A 19,006-nucleotide genomic window follows, 5' to 3' on the forward strand; every position below is an offset into this window, starting at 1 on the left:
TCTGCTACTGACATTGAACACCCCATCAGATCTGCTGGAGTGTATGCGTGAAATGGCAGAGCAGCTTGTACCTGCAAGCTTGATGTGTTGCCAAGCCTTTTCTTGTTCACGGTGTCACTCAAAACAGTTTTTAAAATCACTTGGTAAAGGAAGCACACCCCATGAGGTATATGTTGCCTCCAAAATCCCCTGCACTTGGTGTTTCTTTTGGTGGTAGGATGGGCCAGATGCAATAATTTATCCTTTACATTAGAATGAATGTTTCGACATCCCCCAACACTGCTGGAACCCTAGAAATTTCACTGAGATGGAAACCTGTGAATGTTTGTAGGATTTGTTTCCTATTCTCTGGCACACAAATGTCTTACCACATTGTTTAGAGTAGTTGCTACTTCCTGCTCACAAGGTCTAGTCAGGATAGCATCATCAATTTTAGGGACCAGTATAATATTCATTAGAAAGGAAAGGCAATAAAGTTTCTTGTGGACATGAGAATGAATAGATTTACCCCTGAGGTACAAGAGAAGGCTTGGTAATAGGTCAAGGCTGCACTGCAAGCTGCTCTGCCACTTGGGTCATATGCTCCAGCAGATGTGATGGTGTGTTCAGTGGCAATAGCAAATAGACACTCTAGAATCTCTGGCATATCTCTGTAGGTAAATCACAGTGCAGATTCTTAGGTCTTGGGGAAAAAGTCTCAACATCCTCTGAAGTGAAGGGGTATTGTTGGCCTTGCCAGCGGAAAGCAAGTTGCTTATGGTGGTCGTTGTTGACAGGCATAGAGAAAAGCATTCACTATATTAGTAGCTACATACCAGGTTACCAGAGGAGATGTTAATTTTCTCAAGCAACAAAACAACATATGAAAAAGCAACTGCAACTGGATTCACCACCTGATTTATTTTGCTGTCATTCTTTAAGATCTAATTGTCTTCTGGACAGGCAAAATAGGTGTGTTGAGTGAAGAAGTAATGGGAATCACCACCCATGAATCTTTCACATTCTGGATAGTGCACTAATCTCTGCAGCCCTTCCAGGAATGCAATATTGCTTTTGGTTTACTGTTTTTGTAGACAGAGACAGTTCTAGTGGTGTCCATTTGGCCTTTCCAAATGAGGGCTAATGTAATAGCCCTCATTCCAAATATCAGGGAAATAATGTAAAGATTCTGTCAGTTGCAGAATATGTCTCTTCTAAGTATGCATTCTGAAAATGGGGAAATGACCACAGAGTGGGTTTGGGAACCCAGTGGGTCCACTGCAAGTTGGACCTGATCTAAAACCCCATCAATCTCCTGACCTCCGCCAACCTCTAGCCTGACTAGTGGACCATTGTGATATTTTGGGACACCAAGAATTAGTGTCAGTTCAGAGCCAGTGTCCAGTAATCTCCCCAAAGACTGATTACTTCTCTTTCCCCAATACAAAGTCATAGGTTTCTTACTAGGAGCTTGTGGAATTCTGGAGTCCCCTCTTCACTCTAGGCTATAGTAACATAGAGGCTGGAGGATAGATCATTGTACTCTTAACCTCTCACAATCATGAGTTGATTAAGTAGAGTGTAGTGTCAGATGAGATGAGAAAAGATGGCAAGAATTGTGAGGAGTGTGAAATTTTACTTTATTTGCAAGCTAACAAGTTAGCCTGTCGTAGTTTCATAGATGTTTGCAGGAGACATGAGACTGCTGGATCAGAGACAAACGACTTTATTACAATGATAGCATAGCCAGAGTATTCATATTTTCTGATGCTGGTTTCCTGAGTACCAATTCCCATAGAGCAACACAAAGAAGGCCAGGTGTCACCTGCACATATAGTGGGTAGCATTACGGGAGAAGAACTCTGAGCTTGGGGAATCTGAATCTTTTATTGTAATAAGCAGTAAGCATAGTTGCCCTTTATTCTGGAGGGAGACAAGACATAATCTTTATTATGCTGGAAGGTGAGCACATTTGATCTGGAGGGCAACAACATTTTTTCTATCTTCTAAGGCTGTTCACTATACAAACATCATTAAAAAGGTAGTTTGGAACAAAGGCAGGCAGTGCTTCTGCTTGCAAGATATGTAGAAGCATAAGAGAACAATGGGAAATTGTTTCCCAGCAAGAAGGCTGGAACTGAAACCTGGATTAGCAAGCGAAGCTATTAGAGAGCTAGGAAGAGTCAGGATATAGTAGCATTACGAATGTGAAGGTATTTGGGAGGCTGAGGTAGGAGGACCGCTGGAGCCCAGGAGTTTGAGGCTTCAGTGAGCTATAACTGCACCATTGCACTCCAGCCTGGGTGATAGAATGAGACCCCTTCTCAAAGGAAAAGAAAAGAAAAGAGAAAAGGAAAGAAGGAAGGAAGGAAGGAAGGAAGGAAGGAAGGAAGGAAGGAAGGAAAGGAAGGAAGGGAGGGAGGAAGGAAGGGAAAGAGAAAGAAAAAAGAAGAAAGAAAAAGAAAAAAGGAAAGAGAAAGAAAGAAAAAAGAATGAAAGGAAAAGAGAAAGAGAAAAAAGAAGAAAGAGAAAGAAAAAAGAAGACAGAGAAAGAAAGAAGGAAATAAAGAAAAAAGAGATTAGAAAGAGAAAGAAAGAAAAAAGAAAGAAAGAAAAAGAAAGAGAGAAGGAAGGAAAGAAGAAAGAAAGAAAGAAAAAGAAAGAAAGAAAGAAAGAAAGAAAGAAAGAAAGAAAGAAAGGAAGGAAGGAAGGAAGGAAGGAAGGAAGGAAGGAAGGAAGGAAGGAAGGAAGGGCAGGATGAAATTTGAAGAATGTGGGTGTGGTCATCATTGTCAAATGCTACGGAGATGTCCAGTATAATAGGGATGGAGAAGAGTTTATTGAGTTGGTTGATTGGTGATTGTTTGAGCCTGGGTCCTCTGAGAAGCAGATATCAAGACAGGATTAGATGTGCAAGAAATGTATCAGGAAAGTTCCTGAGAAAATATGTGGAGGGAACCGGGGGAGGGTAAGAGGCCCATCAGGGTCAGTTATGAGGAATCCTTGAGCTGTCAGTTTATCCTCAAGCCAAGAATGACCATCAGAAGAGTCCCATTTCTCCCTGGAATAGACCTGTCTTAGTATCCTTGCTGCACTCAGTCATTGGGCTTTCCTCCTTCCTAACAGAACCTCACTTTTGTACAGGTATCCATTCCACACCTGGCTCCATGTGTGTGCTGATAAGAATGTGTCAATACATTCCCCTGATGACAGAAAATGGTTTGAAGATGGGCATCTGTCCAGTGAAAATGGGGGGAAATATTTATTCCATGTTTGGGAGAGTGCTTTTTTAATTCTCTTCCTCTGGATGTATATAAAGAAGTATATTTCCCCAGTCCCTAAATGGCATCTAGCCTGGGAATAAAGCCAACATGCCAATGATGGCAAAGCAGAAAGACAGAAAACCTAGCTCTTGGATGATGTTGTCAAGCATCTGAATTAACCAAACTTAGTGCCTACCCTTTATTTCTTATTTTATGAGATAATAAGTGTCCTTATTGTCAACTTTGAGTTGTGCTTTTTGTCGCTTACAGCCAAAGCATCCTAGCATACACAAGGCCAAGACCAACATGGCTGGTGTTTCTTGGGCAGATTACTTTATACTCTCTGTGCTTCAGTTTACTTATCCATAAAATGGACAAGGCAGATATTCAGTTGGTGTGCTTTGATAGTGACTGAAAATGGAATCTATTTCCCTTTGGAATAAGAAAGCTCACTGTGTTTTGGTGGTGGATAATATTTTATTGTCTGCAATTGATAATATATGCAATTGATCCTGCAATTGCATAAAGTGGTGAGATAGTCATTTTTAATGTAAATATGTAAACTCATCTAAGATACTTAGTGACTGTTCTCTGGGTAAGTCCAGAAACTGGGCTTACTAAGGAGTTGAGCAAACATCCATTTAGATTGTCCAAGGCAATGATTCCGGGCTAGAGAGCAATCAATAGAATCCTACTTATTTAAGATATAGCTAAGATGATTGGGAGTGGGACAACCCAGACATAAAGAAGCAAATGAGGACCAGCACTTGTTGTTGCCACAAGTTTGTAATGCAGTTTAACCTAATACATCTTACTAATTTGGCTGAGAAAGGCTTGATAAAGAAGTTGAGACAACCTGAATGTCGGAAAGCCGATGACAAATTAAAAGGTAATTTGGCAAGAGACAAGATCTAGACTATTCCTGATTATAATAAATTCTTCAGAAACTCTGAAGTAAGGACTTGAGGCTATGTTGGCCCAGGATGGAGAAGGGAGAAAAAAATGTCCCTTCCTTTTTATAAGTAAGAAACTACTATCTATACTGCTAATAATAGGAGCTAACATTTCTTGAGTGCCTCCTATGTGCCAAGCACAGTGCTAAGCACTTTATGAACATTATCTCATGTAATCCTCAGAATAATCTTATAAGGTAAGTACCACTGTTATCCCCATTTTTAGGAGTGATATTCATAATATTTAATGTATGGCATAGGCCCTAGCTAAGCAGGATGGACACCTATAGACAATCAGTACAGCCACACTCACACACACTAATTGAATATTGGCCACATCCATTTTATGGATGAGGAAACTGAGGCACCCAGAGTATAAGTAACCTGTCCAAGACACACAGCCAGCAATGGAGCTGGGGATTTGAAATCAGATCAGTGTATCTCCAAAGCCTGCGTTTGGCTGTTATCACTATATTTTGCTGCCTAGCTTCCTATAGAGAGGGAAGACTGATCACGTATCTAACCATATTTGGGTGCTTGATAAAACTGACATGTTAGTTATTCAGATTCAGTATTTCTCCATAATTAATCACAAAGTCCTGACCTATATAACAACCTCTTCTATGGGCTGAATGTTTGTGTTCCATCCAAAATCCACATGTTGAAACCTAATTCCCAATAAAATGATATTGGGAGGTGGAATCTTAGGGAGGTGATTAGGTCATGAGGGTGGGACCCTCATGAATGGGATTAGTGCCTTTATAAAAGAGGCCCCAGAGAGCTGTCTTGCCCTTTTCCACCATGTGAGGACACAGCAAGAAGGCAACACCTATGAACCAGGAGGTAGGCTCTCAACAGATATTGAATCGCTGTCACCTTATCTTGGAGTTCCCAGCTTCCAGAACTGTGAGAAATAAATTTCTTTTATCTATAAGCCACTCAGTTGATTACAGCAGTTAGTTACAGCAGTCCAAATGGACTAAGACAACACCCAATGTAATGCTGTACATGGACATGGTTATTACCTAAATCTAGCCTTAATATCAAACACATTGAAGACATGTCATTATGTGGCATACATAGCCCATTCTGGGAGGATTAAGGACTTTTACTTACTGCTTTGGGATTTTGTGGGGAGACAGAGGTTTGCAGAGAAGGAATGGTGGTTGTCAAGTCAAGAGTAGGATAGTCAGGGAGTGGCTTAATATGATTTTTCTTGCGTAAAGCATGTTAAGATAAAATTACCTATTAAATGCAACAACATTCAAATGTTCCTAATTATAGTCTCATCCTAACAAGACAGAGCGGGTAAAACATGACGGTTGGGTGGCAGGCGAAGGATTGGTGATGAGGGAGGATGTACATAGGACACGAAGATGAGGGACTGAAAAAGAATTTGTTCACATTCTGCTGAAATCTCCCATAGTTTCCTTCAAAATGCCACAAGCCTTTTTTCGAAGTCTCAGCCTGGGCTCAGAGTCAGGGCCAAAGTTCAAACAACATCAAAGTTTATTTTTGACATAAAGGTTTATTTCCTCATGGAATTCTTGAAGGGTTTGCCCCATGTGTGTGAAGCATTGAGACTGGACTGAAAGGAATTTATTTTAGGACCTTGAGCCATCTTTGGCTCACACGCTTACTGCCCTAGGAGATGATTGAAGGCCATGTAAGTTTCCAGTTCACCCTTGGAGGCCCAGCGCTAGGGTTACATCCCTCCCGCTCAGCGAAGCTCTATTGCCTCTAGGGCAGAAGCATGCACTTTCCTCTCAAATCTTGTAGCACGGATCCACTCAGTGTACCCACTCTTTTAACTTTGCATGCTTCATTAATAATTTATCAAATTTTATATTTATTTTGATAAATTGTTAATAATCATTATAGATAAACTCAATCCACAAATCTCTCTCTTTTCAGAGTGATTAGCCTTGATACTGTCTGCATTGTTAATTGAATTATAGGCTCTGTCTGACTGAAAATCTGCCAGTTCGATTTCTTTGGACTACTGGGCTACCTATCTAAGAAGAGAGAGTTTAATTGTATTCTTAACTGCAGAGCCATGCATTTATACCAAAAAGGGTAAATGACATTTAAAAAGAGAGTCGATTCAATCTAGTATTTGCCAATTCTTGTTAATTTCTCTTGGTACAGACACTTAGAACCATAGAACAGAATGTTAGAGTTGGGATTAACGAGCAGCCTTTTCATATCCCTACTGGTTGTATATATATTTTTATTGAGTCTCATGGCAAGAGGGTGTGGGGTGGAAGATATAGTCTTAAAACTTAGCTAAAACACAGTGCAAGCCTATAGTTCCAGCTACTTGGGAGGATTGCTTGAGCCCGGTGGTTCGAGTTTAGTCCGGGCAACATAGCAAGACCTTGTCCCTAAAACCAGAAAACAAACAAACAAACAAAAAAAAAAACACTTAGATAAAACAATTGACTGTAGAGGAATATCAAAGAGAAAGTCCACATCCCTTCTTAGCCACCAAGTTGCTACTATCTGGCATATTTGAGAGGTGGCAACATGGAGGCAGTTTTCTTGTTTCTCATCCTGAAATAAGACTGAGGGCTGGGTAGGTTACAAGGGAAGCTGGGTAGGTTACAAGAGGTTTGCTCATAAATTTTCATTTTGCAGCTGTGGAAACTGCCAGCTCAAAGAAGGATAAATGCATATCCTTTGTCACTTATTTATTCTTTCAAGTTCATTTTTATTGAAATTCTAGGTTCTTAGCAGCAGCTAGGAAGGCAGGTTGGGAGATGGGAAGGAACGCAGAGGCCTTACTGGTCTTGAGTGGTCAACGCTCCCACTTCCTCCTGCCTCTCTGGCTACTCTTTCTGTCTCTGTTTCTAAGTGAGATCCACACCTGATTCCACAGGTGCTTAAGCTTAGGCTCAGATTGCAACTCCCAAATCTGGTGTCAGGATGAACTGCTGCAGGCCTGGAGCATGGGAGTTGGTGGGTGCGTGAGAAGCATCCAGCACTTTCAGGTCTGGTTTCGCTGTCAAGGGTCTCCCCATCTCTTCTTTGCACCTTCATTTTCTCTCTCTCCTTCTGAATGTGAAATGCCAAGGTTTATAGGCAAATCAAAGCAAATGTTGAATTCACGGAGCACTATCTGGCTACTTGGCCCTGGAGATATGAGTGCAGGTGGGGCATAGCAACCTTGGTCTCCACATTAAAAGTTCTTAAGCACTTCCTTCCTTGTGTCAGGCAATGTTCTACTCCAGAATCCACAATGACTCTCTGCAGACCCTTCGGCTGAGTTAAATTCTTTAGTAAGGCTCTTCATATCTTGCTCTGCCTATAATCCTCCATTTATTCATTCATTCAGCAGGCATTTTCAGAGTACCTATTGTGTACCCATCACTGGGCTTGGCACTGGGCATACAGCAGTGAACAAAACAGATGTGGTTCCTGCTCCCATGCAGCTAACAATCGTGTGGGGTAGACAATATTATTACAAAGGAATATTAGTATTACTATTAAACAAGGATGTTCATATCACCCTACAGTACACTGTGCCAGATGCTGTGCTAGAGAGTGACATGGGAGCACAGGAGAGGACACTTTACTCCAGCTGCTTTCCTGCCCAGCCAGCTTGGCCGGAGCATGGTATTTCAAGAACTCTAACTTTCCCTCCACATACCAGAGCCTGGCTCCCTGCACTCCTTCCTCTGAGGCTTTCTGCATCTCTGCCCACCTCTTGAACCCAAGACCTTTCCTGTTGGGAAGAGACTGGATAAGAAGCAAGGTGACAACTTATATTCCCTTGGCTTCTTCCATCATACATGCAGACCCACTCTAGTCCTGGCAAGGGAGGAGGAGCTCTGCTGTGAAGTGACTCCGTTGCAAGTACTTGATGTTTCCTTGACGAAAGCCAGGGCCATCTCATTGATGAGGCTGGAGTGAGCAGACTAGGCTGGGGGAAAGGGGGTAGGGCCAAAGCTGGTTTGCTTGGAATTGGGCTTGTTATTATAGATCTCTGAAAGATTCATCAGCTTCAAGAATCAGAGTAGTGAGGGAGACTCAGCGACCAGGCCCAGCCCAGGCCTGCTGTGCTCAGACAGTGACGCTCTGACCACACAGTCTCCTTCAATCTGCTCGTACCTCATTTCTTCTCCTCCAGAGCAGAGATCAGTCTAAACAGCTCATAGGTCAAGGAAAAGTATCCCTGGAGAGTCCAGCCAAGTCCCTGCTTCCTGCCAGTTGCTCTCTTGGCTCAGGTTTGAGTTTGCCAAATAGAGAATTCGCGGTTTTTATTCTGCAACTGGATTTTACAGTTCAGAAAGGGTACAAGTCTTTTGGCAATTTGTTGATTCTTATTTTAATCAGAACCCAACTTTTCTAATATCCATGTTCTAATTTACTAAACAAGAAACAACTATATACTGAAAAGGGAAATCGGATTACACTTTTACTTTATTTTTAATTGACAAATAATTATATACATTTATGGGGCATGATGTGACGTTTGATGTATATATATTAACACATTGTGGAATGATTAAATGAAGCTAGTTAACATATCCATCACCTCACATATTTACCATTTTTCTGTGGCGTGAACATTTAGAATCTATTGGCAATTTTGAAATATACTAGTTGTAGAGCCTTCTTGAACTGGTTAGGGGACAATTAATTATCTGAAGGAATGCATGAAAACAAGCCACGCTCAGAATCATTAATGTAGATGCAGGTATTCTGTTCAAAGTGTTTTACTCGCCAGTGTGGTGGCTCATGCCTGCAATCCCAGTGTTTTGGGAGGCTGAGGCAGGAGGATTGCTTGGGGCCAAGGAGTTTAAGGCCAGCCTGGGAAACATAGGGAAATTCCGTCTCTTCAAAAAATAAAAACTAAATTTGCAGGTGTGGTGGCATGTGCCCTAGCTACTCAGGAGGCTGAGACCGGAGGATCCCCTGAGCCCAGAGTGAATTCAAAGCTGCAGTGAGCTGTGACCACACCACTGCACTCCAGCCACAGTGACAGTGGTAGATCTTGTCTCTTTAAAAAAAATTTTGCTAATAGATTATAAAGGATTATAAGGATGTGAACATTTGTAGGAGGAAAAATGAGAAGAGAATGAAGAGAAGGAAGAAACTGAAGCACACCAAAGTCAAAGAGGTGGGTTAGAGGAGAGTCAGATGGAAGCTCAGTGTGTTGAAAATAAGCGTTCTGAGTGGAAAGGTCCTAAGTGCACGAGGACATATGCTCAGGTACTCTGGTTTTCTGAGGACAACAATGTGCCCCCTCTTTTCTGCCTTCTGGAATGGAGAGAAATCAGGCCGTGACCACAGGGCTGCCCGCACTGAAAGCACATCTCCGCTCCTGTAACCCATCCCAGCAGCTCAGCCTGGCCAGGGATAGAGCCTATCCCAGCTGGCGGACCCTACCAGAAGGAGGCGTCCCTGGGCTCTCTTTTTGCATAAACTGGAGTAGTGTCCCTCTATCTGAATTGAATCTATTGTTCCAGAAAATGGGTTTGTTTCTATTCATCCACTCCAATGGCTTTACAGTGTCCAGGCACTGTGGGACTCCCTAGAGACATTGTCTTCCTGAACAGTCGAATAAGATATTTGGTTCTTCGGTCCTTATTTCCAAGCTCCTGGGTGCTAGAAGGTTGCATTCACAGCCTAGTCTAGCTAGTGTGTGGCACCGAGTACGTTTGGGAAAGGAAAGCTAGATCAATGAAGTCAAACTATTCGGTCGGTCTTCGCTGGTTACCCGCTGGTGTGGGCGCGGGTGTGCTTGAATTTTTGTTTTCGTTTTTGTTTTTTTGGTAATTATGAAGAAAAAGTTTAAGTTAACAAAAGAGGCAGAAAATAACTTCAACCATCAGAACTGGGAGTGGAGCTCCTCATGAGGACCGGGGCACACATCCTATACCGTACCTCACGTCCCCTCTCACGCAGACATTCCTTCTTTCACGCTCCAGCTCGCTCTTTTTACTCCTACTTCCCTTTCCCCCTCTCCCGGATCAAGCGTTAATCTGCGAATCTCTGACCGCAGAAGAAAAAAAAAAGGTGGGTGGGGGGATCCCGAAGTAGCAGAGCTAGGAGGAGGAGGAGAAAAGCGGGGGGGAGGAGGAGGAGGAGGAGGAGGAGCCCGGCGAAGCAGAGTCAGAGGGACTGGTGGCTCCGGCGAGTGTGCAGCCCCGGGGGAGCCGGCGCTCTAGGCGAGGAGCCCGTCAGTCAGCCTACCCGCCCGTCGTCTTTGGCGCCCGCACGCTCTCCGGCCCGCGCCCAGGGGCCTGCTACACCCGGAGGTGGGGCCGCCTCTCAGGGGCGCTCGGGCCAGGGGCGCCATTCGGGGTGAGTCCGCCGCGCCGCCAAGCTGGTCCCCTGCGCCCGCGCCCGCGGCCGGGATGCCGTTCTACAGGCGCACGGTGGTACCCCAGCGCCTGTGCCCGCGCAACCCGCCGCAGCAACTGGCGGAGCTAAGCGACGTGAGCCACCTGGCCGCGCTCAGCCTCCTCCGGCAGCTCGCCGACCTCTGTGGCCACTCGTTGGCTCTGCTCGAGGACCTCGAGGGGCACCTGCTGGCCCTGGGGCGCCGCACAGACAGCCTGTACCGGCGCACCGTGCGCCTCCGCCGCCGCCTTCCCTGCCGCCTGCTTGGCCCGGAGGAGGACGAGGAAGAGCTAGGTAAAAACGGCGCCCCGGTGGCTCGCGGCCCCGCGTCTACCCCGCCTCTGGGGGCGCCGGTCGGCGCTTAGCGCTGTGCCCACCCTCTCCCCGCCTCTCTCCGCCCCTCCCCTCCCCTCCATTCGGGGAGTGAGGGGATCCCATTTCCCCGACCCCCGCCTCCGCCCCGCCTCCGCCCCACCGCCGCCCTACCGCTGGAACTTCCTGCTCTTCACCCGGTCGCGCCGTCCGGAGTGGCCCCGTGCCCTTGGGACTCCCGGCCCTGGGGTTGGTGGCCGCCTTCTGGGGATTTGGGTGGGGGGGGGACCCGCTGGGTCCAGGACGGCCTGGGCGATACTTCCCCCACCCGCCCACCTAGCCCCAGGTCCTCGGCGCCCCCCTCATCATCGCCGCGTCGGAAGCCAAATAGCCGAGCCACTGGCTTCTTTGCTCCTGTCTAGGAGCTCGGCCACTTCAAAAAGCGCGTCGGAGCTGACCGCCACCTACGCGGCGGCAGGAACCGGTGGTGATGCCTACTGGCTTTAAACCTGTGCAACTTCCCGCTGGAGCGTGGACGCGGCTCGCACTCATAGGAGTGACTGAGCGCCCTCCCGCCTGCTTCTCTCCGCACGTTTTGGGCAGCTGTGCTGGGGAGTGGCCGGGAGGGGGGGAGGGGAGAATGTCCGGGGTTTCGCTGACCCCCTACCCCCTACCGCTAGGGTCCAGCTGCTATTTGCTGGAGAGAATCATTTAAAGAAGTTATTATCAGTTTCCTGAAGTGCATTCACTTTAGGAATCAGCCATGCCTGAGAAACACTGGATCCCAGTGGTGCCCTCACTGAGCACGCGGGACGTGTGAGAGGGTAGGGGGCTACACGAGCCCTTGTCCTTTACTGTTTTGGATCCCAACACTTTACATGGGGAATCCTCTGTCTGTGGAAATGCAGTGCCCCTGAGAGTGTGGGCTTCTGCTCTGAGAGCGAGCTTCTGCTGAAAGCAAGGGGACTGAGTAGGCTGGAAATGCTGACTACAGCTGGGGCATGCCAGGTACCAGGGCCAATCGGTTCCTCCAGAAAGCTGGGGAGAGAAGTAGCAGTGTGGCCAGAAAGTTTCCGATGGAGGCAGAAGATGACTACTGGCTGATTTCTGAGTGCAAGCCTCCAGCTAACTTGGGAAAGAAATGCCTGGGTCAGCCCCTCTTCATTACACACCCCACCCCATCCCCACCCCTTCCAGAAGTACTGGAGTCAGGCCCTGGCACCTCTCTTCATAAAGGTCTCTGACCTCTGAGGTGGATGGCAGAGGCCTCTGGTGGAGATAAATGAACTGGATCCTATTAGAAAAGAAAGGTGGAAGCCACAGATGACTGCCAGATGGTATGTAGACATTGGACCAGGAACCTCTGCATGGCAGGGGCTCAGTTTTTTGCTGGGGTCCCACTGATTACAGGATTAGTCTAGGGGAAATTTGATAAGTCAGCTTGAGGATTAGTTTTCAAAATCCCTACACAGTTTGCAGAGAGCCACCTACTGAGTTCAGTAGGGTAAGTTAAGGACAGTTTTTTCAACTCTACCTTCCTGTCCACTGAATTAGCGAGCCCTTTCTGTGGGAGGGAAGGCAAGGCTTCACCAAGTCACCTTTGGGACCTAACCCTCTCCAGTGATCTGCTAGGTTAGAAAGAGATGGCTTTATGCAATGGATAGCTTGCAATGGGGAGAAACAATTGTTAAGTTAAATTACCATTGGTTTGGCTTTTTGGCAGTTTTCAAGAATGGCAAGAGTGGCCATCTCTCATCCCTGGTGTGGCCTCTTGCCTTTGAGAATATACGTGTCCCACGGCTCAGAGGCACCCAAGGGACTGCTGCATAAATGGAACACAACTACCTTCTGTAAGTTGGTGAAAAGGTCTGATTTTCCATTTTCTGGTCTAATGCCCTACCCTAGACTCCCCTTGAAGTTCTCAGTGCACACTTTTCTCTTTAGGAGCTGTGATTGGGTAGCACTGAAATTAGGCCTTCTCAGCAATGGTCTGAACATAAGTGCCAAATGCAAAAAGAGTTGGGGAGCATAATCAGTGCACCATCTGGCCACTCCCTTGTTGCTCAGGCATAAGCTTCAACAGGGTGTTCACCAAGCTGAATATTAGATTTTGACCGTAAATAAGTAAATAAATGAACATTGTCATGTCTTGCCCTTTTTTCTTCCCTATGCGTTTTCCTCCTAGGACTCCCACTCCCTTACTGACCATTTTGCTGGGGGTCAGCATTTTACCCTGCATATCCTCCATCTGTCTGGATTTCCCTCAGATTCTTCCTCTAGCTATTTATTCTGACCATGGGGCAGGAGAAACCTGGGAAGGTGGGAGGAAGGTTGGAAAGCAACATGGCCAGAGTGAATGACAGCTGACAGGCCAGCAGCATATAGCCTCCCTGCAGTGACAACTTGGCTGCCACTGACTGAGTAGTGGCAAGTCAGACTGGCCCATAGCCTGCAGGCTGGGCTGAGGCCCTGAGAAGCAGCAGGGGGAGGATCAAGAGAGGAGGATCGAGATGGAGGAGGAGAAAGTGGATGCTGGAGAAGTTCAAGGTGCTTCTCTACACAATCACAATCATGGGTCATGCCCCCACCATCTTCAAGGTTACAGGGGTGGACTGGGCTAGGCTCGTTGCCTGGCAACATCCCCCCCCCCTCCACTGAAGGCTGTTCTTTGGTAACTTGAACCCCTTTGAGACTGCCCTAAAAGCTCTTGTAACTGGTATGGTGTGAGGGATGGGGATGGAAGGAGGAGAGGGTAGACCACAGGACTGCAGAAGGCCCCTGTGGTTGTGGATCTGTGGCAGTTGCCACACCCTAGGCATGGCCCTGCCTATAAGTTGAGGTTTCCCCCACATCTGGTTTTGAATGTGTCCTGTTTTATTGCATCTGTGGTCTGTACGCTGGGTTCTTCATCTAAAAAATGGTATAGTCAAAGCCATTGGGAAATAGCTCCATGCCTGCCACCATATGCTGAGTCAATCTAAGCTTTCCAACTCCTCCCTTGGAGATCTATATAATGTTTGTAGGTGCTTAGATGGTAATTACAAAAGCAATCAGGCCATCCGCCTAGGGATATAATATCTCCTTTGCCATCAAGGAAGTCACCGAAGGGCTAGATAATTCTAGGTATGTTTAACAACACTGGAGAACTATCATGTTACACCAGCTCATGAACTTGCTGTGGGAAAGATGTTCTGTTGCTTCTTACGATTATTTTGGCTTGAATACAGCCAGTTGGGTCCATGGTGGAAACTCCCTCTTCATCTTTATGTAAAATTCCTACCTCTTGATTTTCCAACTTTATGGCAACTCTGGCTCCAAATCAGAAAGGACAGCTGGTTTATTTGTGTTTAAATCATAATTCCAGTGTGAGGATAGACTGTTGTAAATCTATACGGAGATGAAAAAATGAAAAAAAGCACCTCCGGACTGCAACGAGTTTGCCATTAGACGAGGTATTGTGGACCCTGAGTCTGACCGTCCTTGCTAATGAGGAGAAGAGATGGCCTCTTGAGTCAGATGGAGTGGGGAGGGTGGCAGGAATTTGGGGACTTGGAACAGGCACTCAGCCAGGGCTTACTTTGTCTCTGTCCTACCTTTCATCCCCAGAGGCTCTTGGGACAGAGAGTTGACAGAGTACGGAGGGGGAAGCAAACCCATTTTCTTTTCTCTTCCCACTCCACCCCACTTTCCATTTTCTTTTTAAATACCATGAAATTCCTGGTCTGCTTCATGGTATTTCCATGTGTTGAAAACATCTTCCCTGGAAATTTGGATACCAAAATGTCCACTAGAATTTCTTCCACTTTAGAAAAAAGAAATTTAATCCTCTCTTTTTTTAGACACATGAACAGCTAAAGTGATAAAAGTGTCAGGATGTTGGAATAGTAGAGTAATAGGAGAAGATTCAACTTATGGCTCTTGGGCTCAACCTTGACCTTGATGAAACTGATTAGGTTTAAGGAGGAGAGTGGTACGTTTGCATCATCTGTTCCTGTACCTCTCTGGTGTGGTACCAACAATTCAGTCATTAACCACCATATGTGTCATAACACTTGACATTCCAGACCCAGAAAGGGGATGGTACCTGTCCAAAGGCACCCAGCTGGATCAAGACCTTCAGTAGTCATGAGTGCTGAAAAAATTTTAGTGCCTCCCCATATGTAATTCCAAGTGAAAGCAATACTAAATCTGTAAATAAAAATGTTACTCTTTTTAAATGACTCAAAGCTCACATGGATGTTGAAATTAAAATATCTTACTAGATTCTTTCTCTCTTCCTCTCTGTCTTTTGTACCCCTGCTGTTGGTGGCCTAATCATGTATTTAATCTGCTGATATGGGAATGTGGTACCAGCTGGGTCACACAGGAGGTCCGTGACAGGAGGCCTCCACCTAGAAGCCATGCCTTCTGACAACCAGACTAGTGCTCTGCCCTCTGCAGTGATGCTAAGTTCAAAGTCAGTTGTTCTTCGAGAGTCACTGTCTTGGCATTTTCTCTAGTTGGAACTTGTCCAGGATGAGAAATAACTCCTGTCACCTTTAGTAACTGAGGGCACCCTGTGGTTCTGTAGTTGTGGCCGGGGGTGAGCTGAAGCTGGAGAGGAGAAAGGAAGGTCAAACTTATGTCATATAGAGAATAGGTGTGAGGCAACAGGCTCTCTTGTTAAAGCAAAACATAGTCTTCTTTGGATGGAAAATTGCTCCAGAAAAATGATCTTCAGGTGGGAAGGGGTGGCTGGATAGTGACCCTGACACTGCCGCAATCCCCCTTGATCCTTCTGCCATCTTTATACCTGTTCTTCTCCCTTGTAGCTTTCAATCCACTTGTGGACACTACTTGCCACACACCTGCATCCGGACTATTTTCTGTTATTCTTGTAGAGGCTAGTTGGCATTTCAGAAGGCACCTTTTATTAAAAACCAATGGGAACAGGAAAGTAAAATTATTGCCAAAAATGCATTTAGCATACACATTTACCGGGTATGGATTTCTTATCCTTCAGTGCTCAAGTAGCTTAACAGGCTCACTGGCTTTGCTGCTCTATTCCCTCTCTGAAGGTCTCAAATCATCTTTTCCTTAGATTATTATTTTCTAGCCTTGAAAAGTGGGCACAACTGCATCTGGGCCCTGTCTGACCTTTGTGCTGGGTGCTAAAGACCCAGAGGTAAATAAGACCCAATGTCTCCCTTCGAGGAGCTCCCAAGCTGCAGAGGTAGGTGCCATCTCATTCCCCACCACATCAGCGTGTGGTCCTGAGTATCAGGTCTTATTTAGGTGGAGGAGAGCTGATAACCAGAACCAGGACCCTAGATCACATACCAGAAGATTCTTCTGCTCAGTTCAGTTTGGGGTCCAAAGATGGAATTTGGACTTTTAGAATCGGCTATGGTAAAAACAAAAATAAAAACCAATCTGTCATTCTGTTAGTGTTACTGTGAATTTAGCAATGCTTTTAAATGAATTTGCAGTTTTAAACATTATAATGTTATCTTCACGCATATGAAGAGTAGTGCTTATTCAGTCCGTAGACAATGCTTGGCGGATCTGCAAACTTACAGACTTCTTGTGATAACTCTATGGTCCTCTAGAGTCCTCTACTCTCAGTTGGAAATCGCTGGCCTTCCTGGTTCAAGCTATCAGCTCTTCCCTGCTCTGTGGAATTCCATGATTTCACTCAAATAAGCCCTCATTGAAGTTTTCAAGTTAGAGTGCACAGGATGGCAATACCTTAACAGTCAAGACTACTTTAATAATGCCACGAACAGGAGGTATGTTTATTAAGTGTACAAGTGGTTTGCAGTAAAGTGCTTTGTATGAGGTCATGCGCAAGACCACTAGGTATCAGTCAGTTAACTTGGGAGGTTTGAGCAGTTAGGCAGCCCTTCCTCCCTCCCTCTCTCCCTCCCTCCCTCCCTCCTTTTCTGCCTTCCATTCCCTTCCTCCCTCTCTCTCTTTCTAAAATGTAAGCTCCTCAATAAGATATAAGCTCCTTGAGGGTAGGAGTCTTTATCTGTTTTTACTCTTGTGTCTCCAGCTCCCAAAACAATGCTTGGCACCTAATAGGCACTTAATAAATACCTGTTAGGGCCGGGCGCGGTGGCTCAAGCCTGTAATCCCAGCACTTTGGGAGGCCGAGGCGGGTGGATCACGAGGTCAGGAGATCGAGACTATCCTGGCTAACATGGTGAAACCCCGTCTCTACTAAAAATACAAAAAACTAGCCGGGCGTGGTGGCGGGCGCCTGTAGTCTCAGCTACTTGGGAGGCTGAGGCGGGAGAATGGCGTGAACCCGGGAGGCGGAGCTTGCAGTGAGCCGAGATCACGCCACTGCACTCCAGCCTGGGAGACACAGCGAGACTCCGTCTCAAAAAAACAAAACAAAACAAAACAAAAAAAATAAATACCTGTTAGATTGAATACCTTCTTTCTTTTTTTCTAGCCATTGCACACTTATTGAATACCTGACTCTGGGCCCTGCCCTGTGCTGGTTTCTGGGGATACAGAGTAGAACTAGGATGCAGGTCCACAGTCCAGTGGGGAGAGCAGTGAGCCGTAGTACTGTGGAGACAAGGTCTAGGCTACCAGGGCAAGGCAGAGGGGGCACTCCTTACTCAGGACAGAGGCTGAGCAAAGCTTCCAGGAAGATGTGATGTCTGAGTTCTGAAGGATGATCTGGAGCTGGCCCTTGAAGATTGAAGAGGGCGGGGGAGGGAATTCCTGGCTCAGGAAGTAGCCTGTGCAAAGCCCTGGATATGTGAGAGAGCTGGTGTGGGGGAGGAATTCACTGCCAGTGATTCAGGAGGAGAGGGAGCAAGGCACCTCCTGACTCAGAATGAGCCCCCAGGGTGGAGGTGGGGTGGGGAGTTCCTCACATCCTGTTTGTTTGTCAGGGAGTTGGATATGAGGGTCTTGAGAAGTTTAAAATGCATGGTTCAAATGAAGTTGTAATATTAACTAACTGTGGATTTTCTTTATCAACATTCAAGTTTTCATTATCCTTGGGCAGATGAGACCCAGTCAAACTCGGCTCCTTCATGCTTTGCAGGGCGAGGCCCTGGGCCCCTCTAAAAAGGCCAGACAGAGCAGGAGGGGCTCCGAGCCACAGTGAGAAAGAGAGAGAAAGCAAAAGTCTACCTGCCTGTGTATCCCCGGCTGTGTATCCAGTTGCACTCCAAAGCTAAATGTATTATTTATGCCCCTGCTTTTCTGTGAGTGGGGACATTTGAGGCTTGACGGTATCTTTTATTATTATTTTTCTTTCTGAATAGCATGGATTCTTCAGAATCGTCTGTAATTCATCAAGGGGAAAATCAGAATTTTTTTTTTTTTTTTGGAAAATTGACTCGAGGAGATGAGTTTTAAAAATGTATCTATCAGCTGTTTTAATTTTGACTGGAATCCTTTGCTTCCGAGAACAGTGTAATTAGCTGCCTGACAATTTATAGCCTGATCCCCAGTAACTGAAAAATACCAAACTCAAATTATTTCCCCAGACTAGGAGGCCCGGAGGTGACTGAGGTCTCCTTACGTTAACATCCTTGGTCCTTGGGGGCTGAAGGCGAGGGCGGTTCTCTGCCCTTGCAGGAGGTGGTATCTCTGAGTTGTCAGCAAGACAGGCCTTGTTGTTATACACTGAGTGTCTCCTTTGACTCAGTAATTCTACTTCCAGGATTTTATGCTAAAGAAATAATCAGATATTGGTGGGGGGGGGGGGGGCGGGAAATGTTCAGGGAATCCCCACTGCATTTTTTGGTTATTTGCATTAGCCAGAAAAAGGAAAATAACTTAAACATTCAATAATAGGGGAATGGTTATATACATTTTCCTAGGTCTATGTGATAGACTAATATACAGCCATGAAAAGCTATGCTCTAAATGAATTATAAGGCTACGTGGAAATGCACAAAATAATGCTAAGTAAAAACCAAAGACAAAATTTACTGTGTACAATATCATCTAAAATAGAGCACCCACATAGACACATACACATAAGAGGAAACTGGAGAAACCTATGCCAAAATGCTGACAATGATTATCTCAGGGTGATGGGATTATGGGGATGAGTGATATTATTTTCCTTCTACCATTCTGTATTTGTTAAAATTTTCCAAATCAACATCTATTACTTTTGGTAAATAGAAAAGATAATGG

At 45.6% G+C, this 19,006-nt stretch overlaps 1 protein-coding gene across 5 annotated transcripts in view; it reads left to right on the forward strand.

Moving 5' to 3' along the window:
* The first annotated feature begins 10,314 nt into the window (after positions 1–10,314).
* Positions 10,315–19,006, forward strand: part of NHSL2 (NHS like 2) — a 234,203-nt gene continuing 225,511 nt past the window's right edge. For all 5 annotated transcript variants that reach the window (XM_045383956.3, XM_065538102.2, XM_015443935.4 and 2 more), the window contains exon 1: positions 10,315–10,837. In XM_045383956.3, coding sequence (XP_045239891.2) covers positions 10,558–10,837 — 280 coding nt within the window. In that variant the 5' untranslated portion in view covers positions 10,315–10,557. The remainder of the gene's footprint in view (positions 10,838–19,006) is intronic.

The sequence above is a fragment of the Macaca fascicularis genome, chromosome X (genome assembly GCF_037993035.2).
Source record: "Macaca fascicularis isolate 582-1 chromosome X, T2T-MFA8v1.1".
Taxonomy (NCBI): Eukaryota; Metazoa; Chordata; class Mammalia; order Primates; family Cercopithecidae; genus Macaca; species Macaca fascicularis.